At 44.9% G+C, this 6,157-nt stretch overlaps 1 protein-coding gene across 3 annotated transcripts in view; it reads right to left on the bottom strand.

The window, feature by feature from the left end:
- Positions 1 to 27: 27 nt before the first annotated feature.
- The window catches only part of pkd1a (polycystic kidney disease 1a), a 99,897-nt gene continuing 93,767 nt past the window's right edge, over positions 28 to 6,157 (bottom strand). For all 3 annotated transcript variants that reach the window (XM_035534595.2, XM_081701165.1, XM_081701166.1), the window contains 2 exons: positions 4,289 to 4,609; positions 28 to 3,824 (listed from right to left, as the gene is read on the bottom strand). In XM_035534595.2, the coding sequence (XP_035390488.1) occupies positions 2,640 to 3,824; positions 4,289 to 4,609 (1,506 nt within the window). In that variant the 3' untranslated portion in view covers positions 28 to 2,639. The remainder of the gene's footprint in view (positions 3,825 to 4,288; positions 4,610 to 6,157) is intronic.

The following is a 6,157-nucleotide window of genomic DNA, read 5'->3' as shown; positions in this document are numbered from 1 at the left end:
ATCAGGAAGTCACGGAAGCCCTCGAGCTTGGCGGTCAGACACTTTATTTGACTTTGTCAAGTGCAAAAGCATTTAAGGCGACGTGCTACAGACCGAGAATACAAGATAAGTGTAACACAAACACACACACAGTTGATGCGTTGAACAAAATGCATTTAACATTTGATGCAAAGATATATTTAGCATGGACATTGACTTTGGCACTTCAGATGTGTTTTTCTGGATTTTGTACAATGCAAAAGCTTTTATTTGACGCAAGCAAAAGCCAAGATGTACAGTTTTGTTTTTACTATTGGTAATGTCAATAGAGCATTAGCAGTAGGCCCTACGCAATAAAAGCCAACACGCTTCAATACTGCTCAATAATAACTATTGATATTTGTGTGTCTTGCAAGACAAAACAAAACCGCAAAGAACAAGAACAAAACAAGGAAAACAAAAACAAAACGTGAGGTTGCTGTGCTGAAAATACTGAAGTGTTATGTAAAGTCCATTTGGGTGAAGATAAAAATACCAGTGTGGTCAGTGCAGGTTTTCTTGAAGCCAAACAAGGGAAGCAGCGGTACTGTATATATTTACTGCAATATTTACATCAGAGCGCACGGATTATGTACACACACTGCCTGAACACTTAGAAACGTGACTGGAATGAGCCGAAAATATAGACAACATGGCTTCCTATGGCAGGCCTCTCCTCACGAGAAGTGTAACCACCTGTTTCTGGTCTCAAAATGGGTTCTTTGGTTTAAAGCACTTCAGTCTAAACACTATTAGTATTATTGACACTATGGGACTGTCACAAATGTCCTAATACAAACAACAAGCAAAGAAATCAACAGAAAAACAGTGTCATCCTGATTTGACGTTTTTTTAAGGGTCCCTGAGTATCAGCATGGTAAACAATGTGTTTAGGGCTAAATATTTGTACTTTACAGGAGACAGAGTAACAATGAGGTCTAACAACAAATGAATGCTAATACGTTTTGTTTCCTGATGTAAGATAAGTGAACAGAATTCTGGCAAGTGAGGTGGGGTTTGCTAGAGACAATCAACATTCCAGATGAGTTATTAAATATGGCATAGCATAAAAGCCTGACGTTGAAATAAAGTGCAAGGTATACAAGAAACTTTTAGTTCAAATAACTCTCTTGATGCTTAAATGAATAGCAAGCCTTGGCCAATCTATACGACGAGTAATGTTCTTGAAGCTATCTCTTATTAATGTTATACCAAGCTTATTTACTTCATTTTCAAAAGATTCACACAATTACTCTTCTAAGCAATCACTTACGTACATCAATACAAAGTGCCTTTTTAAATAAAAATAAAAATATTTCAAAAGCAACAATTTAAAAAAGTAACAAAAATTATTACATTTAATAATGCATTATAACATATGTGTTCCTGCAAGTAACAACATGTCATGTGAATATAGAGGAACTACATGAAAGCAGAATGTTGGACCTACATTTCCAGATCAGCTATTCATGCTTTAAAAAATTCCTTTCCTCAGTTACTTAGGTTCCATCTTCCTCTCCTTCTCATTCTTACCTTTCTTGTCTGGAAGCACACAATCTTCTGTGACCCACCATCATTCACTCCTGACTTTTCTTTACCATCATTCAATCCTGACATTTCTCGCTCTGAACTGCTTTTCTTTGAGGTCCTTTAGGTTTGACAAATGCTCAAGATTATTCGGATTTTGATTGGAAGTGGAAGAGTTTAGGGGTCATTTGGGGACAGTGAGGTTTGCCAATGTTTGAGCACCCTGAAAACCTCTACATAAGTGTCTGTGTGGAGATGGTTGCTTGCTATCATACCGTTTGCATGTCTGTCAATTAGATACCTGTACAATAAGAAGCATGCATTATGCTTAAGTACCTGCGAGCATAAATCTATGTGCATAATGTTGATATGTTAATCTGTGTCTATCAATGTATTTGTGGGATCAATTGTGTGTGATTTTCGTTTCAGCTTCCAAATAGGCTGCACCAATGGGCACAATATTTGCCCATTACTTCGCAATAGCTTCCTTCTGTGATGAGTCAAAAAATATTAATCGAACATCATAAAACAATACATAATACATAACTTGACACAACTTGAATGCTGCAAAATATCACTACATATCGACCATCTTGTGAAAATAGTTTTGCAATATAGTTTTATCATGTTACTTCCTGTGGTTTCTTTTTGTTGCTATGACAGCACAAGTTGTGCCCTTGTCGGTTTCAGCCCATTTGACCTCCAGGGTCATGGGGCTGGACTGAGGTCATTCAAAGTGAAGGAAGGTGAGGGACGTGAGACAAAGTTTCACGAGGGTGAGCTCAAAAGCGTGACCAGCACCTTATTGCCGTGCTAACTGGATACCATGTGACAAATTGCTCTGCTCTGGGATAGATTGATAAGGCAGCTGTGATACGATTGTTGATTTCCCCATGTTTAACCCTCTTTTTCAGTTTCTCTTGAAGAGTTGGTAACAAAACCTGCTGTCACCAAACTCTTATAACACAACAATGAACCCTCAACTAATCCTTAATAAGTCACTAAACCTTCTTTGTCTCGTTACCTGAAAATATTAGACTTCATTCTTATGTGACCTCCTTTCCAATTTTCCATCAATTGGAATCCTTGGGTCCTCAAGATTTAGAGTGTCCTGAGATATGCCTGTCTGGGTTGGGGTGGACCTTGTTTTTCAGTGGCGGGGGTTTGTGCTTGCGCTTGTGTGTGGGCAGGGTGATAGTGTGCGCCGGATGCCGGAAAAGGCTGGAGGGGAGGTCCTCGCTGTTACTAGGGGGAACCCACTCAAGAGCACGAGGAATTGGGGTTGGATTTGTTGTAGTTGAACCAGGAGTAGTAGGAGGGGAAGTAGTTGGGCTGGGTGTTGGTGTTGGAGGGGCTGTAGGTCTGCTGGTACCGTCAACAGTCTCAGCAACTTTGAGGATGTTTGGATCAACCTTCTTGGGCTTTGAGATCACCATATAAGGACCCCTGGGGGTCTTTTGGGAATTTCCTTCCCCTGTGCCTGCACTTGCTTCTGCCTTGAGGGCACTTTCTTCCATCTTGTGAAGGTTCTTTTCAGTTGTTTTACTGGTATGTGCTTCCATCCTGTCGGGGCTTACTTGCGCTTTACGACTACACATGTCAATCCTTTGGGGACTTGAAACCTTCATCAGTAAGTCCTGTTGAGGATGTGTCTGATGTGAACTGGGATCTCCCTCGAGGAGGTCCTCATCAGTTTTGTGAGAACTTTTGTGGCCCTTGCGATAAACCCCGTCTTCAGTGCCGAGACCTTTCTCAGCTTTTTGGGGACTTGCGCTCGTTTCTGTGTGAGAATGTCTTCGTGAGCCCCGGTGTCCCCTGCTATGTTTCCTCTGTCCCGCAGAGTCCCGACTGCGGCTGGTGCGTCTCTCGTAGCTCCACCCCCGGCTCTCCCTCTGGACTTTTTCCAGCCGGCACTCGGCGCGGTACAGTTCCTCTGTTGCCTGGGTAACCCGGTCTAGCTGTAACAGCAAAGCATCGAAGGCTGGAAGAACCCTTCGAAGGGTGACCTCCATCTCTGCACGCTCTCTCCAAGTCTGTCCTCCTACCGGCACCCCCGAGGCTAAGATGGGGCCCACACTGAGTCCCGGAGCCTCGGCCAGGCTGCATGGGCTGCTGGAAGTGAGCTGCCAGGAAGCCTCTGAGCCACATTCCACGCTGTCGGGGGTTGGGGGGGCCTCGGGGGTGTCCAGGGGAGGGAGGCAGAGGGACTTGCAGTCGCTCGTGGATGAAGATCTAGATGGAGGGAGCTCCATACCCTCAAAGCGCACTTTGTGACGGAACTGCAGCGTGTGAAGAAACCGGGGTAGAGGGAAAAATGATTAGGTTCCGTCGCTGTTGTATACTGGAAGATGCTCTATTTCATGAAAAATATCTGAAGTGGTAGTTGATGGGTTTTGACTAGTATCTAATATGGTAGCTGGTCTGAATCCAATTTTGGCCCTCTGGGGCATCTGGCTTTGGTAAACATAAATGAATATAAATGATCAGGGCTGTCGGGGGTAAGAATTCACCAGTGTGCAAATACCTAGTTAGTTCACCATCTAATTGTCATTATATCTCTTTCAATCATTTAGCACCTGTTTTTGATTGGAGATCATAATATTGGCTAACACTATCATTTTCTTTGCGTACAAAACTGCTTGTTATTCACAATCTCCTCCTTTTTCATCTTACCTTCAGAGTCATGGATTTGGACTGAGACCAAAGAAAAGAAACTTAAAGTTGGAGCATGCTGTGTACCCACCTCCTTGGTGCGACTAAGGCCCATCCACATTTTCAGGCGTCGTAGGAACAGCTCCACCATCTCATAGTCCTGCATGTCAACGGCTGGCCGGTACAACTCCGCCTTCGCCTGCCGATAGTTCCTTAGCAACACTGATGTTACCAGCCAGAGCAGAAGAAGATGCAGCACCGTGAAGCTGATGTGGAACAAGAAACAGGAAGTGGAGGAGGGGGAGAAGCCTCGGTCGGGTCGCCACAATAAAAGTCCATGACCTCTGGAGCTTAGCAGTGATAGGCAGGCAGAGCCCACTGATCCGTAGCCCTCTAGGACGGAGTGAAAAAGCTGGAAAGAGGCAAGAAAAAGGCTTTTCAGAAGGTGATCATTTTATCCAAACAGTCAATTACGTGTTCTAAGTGTTCTAACAAAGCACAGCAGACTTAAAAGGACAAAAGACACCCAGACATGAGGAAAGGAGACAGAAGTGCTAAGGTAATGGCCTTGGGTATTTCAACAGACTCTCTTCCTTCGGGGAGACACAAGGCACAGAATGGAAAGTCACATCCATCAAGGCCTTTTAACAAATCAGAGGGTAGGAGAAAGAAGAAGGAGAAAGATTTAGAGCCAGGACATAGAATTAGTCTCCCACCATGCAAGCACACATCCACACCTTTGACAGGACAGTTTATCCTTGTGCCCATTTCCACCCTGTGTCCAGGATGATTCTACCGTATACAAAGCCCGGCCCACTTTTTTTTGTTTGATTTTCTGTTTTGTTTGTTTATTTTCTGTTTTGATTTCTTGAACACAAATTTGAATGAAAAGGTAAAACGCAGATGCCAGAATCTGCTGGAGACTGCTGGAGACACACAGGAGGAAGAGGATCCAAATGCACGTGGTTTTATTTCCTTTTTAAAATCAAACTGATTAGTGGGGTCAGGCAGGCATTCGTAGTCAGGCTGTTCCAAGGTCAGTAACACGGGGCAGAGTCCGGATAGTGTCCGGGGGTCAGGCAGGAGACGAGGTCTGAAGCACAGGCGGAAGTCGAAAACCGGGAAGACAAACGCGGATCTGGAACGCTCGGTACGCGACGTGGAGTCAGCAATACTCCACGATGTGAACGCGGGGGAGGGAAGCCTAAGTAGGGGGCAGTAGTGAGGATGAGGATGAGGCACGTGCTAGTACTCTCGTGAATCAGATCGGGGGTGTGCGCGAGTGGGCGTAACAGAGATTAGGATGGTGTGCACCGCATGACATCGTAATCCGCTGGAGCAGGAGCACTGTGGACCCGTCACTACAGAAAGCCTCCAGAGATGCAGCGATCCCTAATCCCGCAGGAGCTAAGGAGACGTCAGAGTCGCGTGTGCATGCATGCACATGTGTGTGAAGGCAGGGCAAGTGTGCCTATCCACACAACCGGCTTCAAACGACCCAGACGAGACCGTCGTTAACAACACGTGTGTAGGGACGTGCGTGTGCAGGTCCCTTGGCTTCTTGTATTTATATGGCTATTGTTCTGGTGTACAGGCTGAGCCACGGTTTGAAACACAAAAGGTCCGGACTTGTCCAGCGGGACGGCTCTAGTCAGCTTTGAAGCTCAATTCAGACTCGTAAAGTACTAGCAGTAAAACCACTCCTGCGAACGCTGTTCCACGATTCAGCTTTGTCCCGTCCCGCGCTACTACGCCAATCAGCTGTATCATTAACACCACGCTGACACAAGGACTCCACAACACCTCTGAAAATGTCACCAAGACATTAGCAGGATGTCCTTTATGTACTGCAGATTGAGATCTGGGGAATCTGGAGGCCAAGTTACCAAAGGTAAAGTTGGAGGTAAAGTTACCAAACTCTCTGTGATGTTCCTCAAACCATTCCTGACCCATTTCTTGC

This window comes from Electrophorus electricus, chromosome 18 (assembly GCF_041902795.1).
Source record: "Electrophorus electricus isolate QZ-2024a chromosome 18, ASM4190279v1, whole genome shotgun sequence".
Lineage (NCBI taxonomy): Eukaryota > Metazoa > Chordata > Actinopteri > Gymnotiformes > Gymnotidae > Electrophorus > Electrophorus electricus.
Note: the sequence above shows the minus strand (reverse complement) of the source record. Positions and strands in the feature narration are given on the sequence as shown.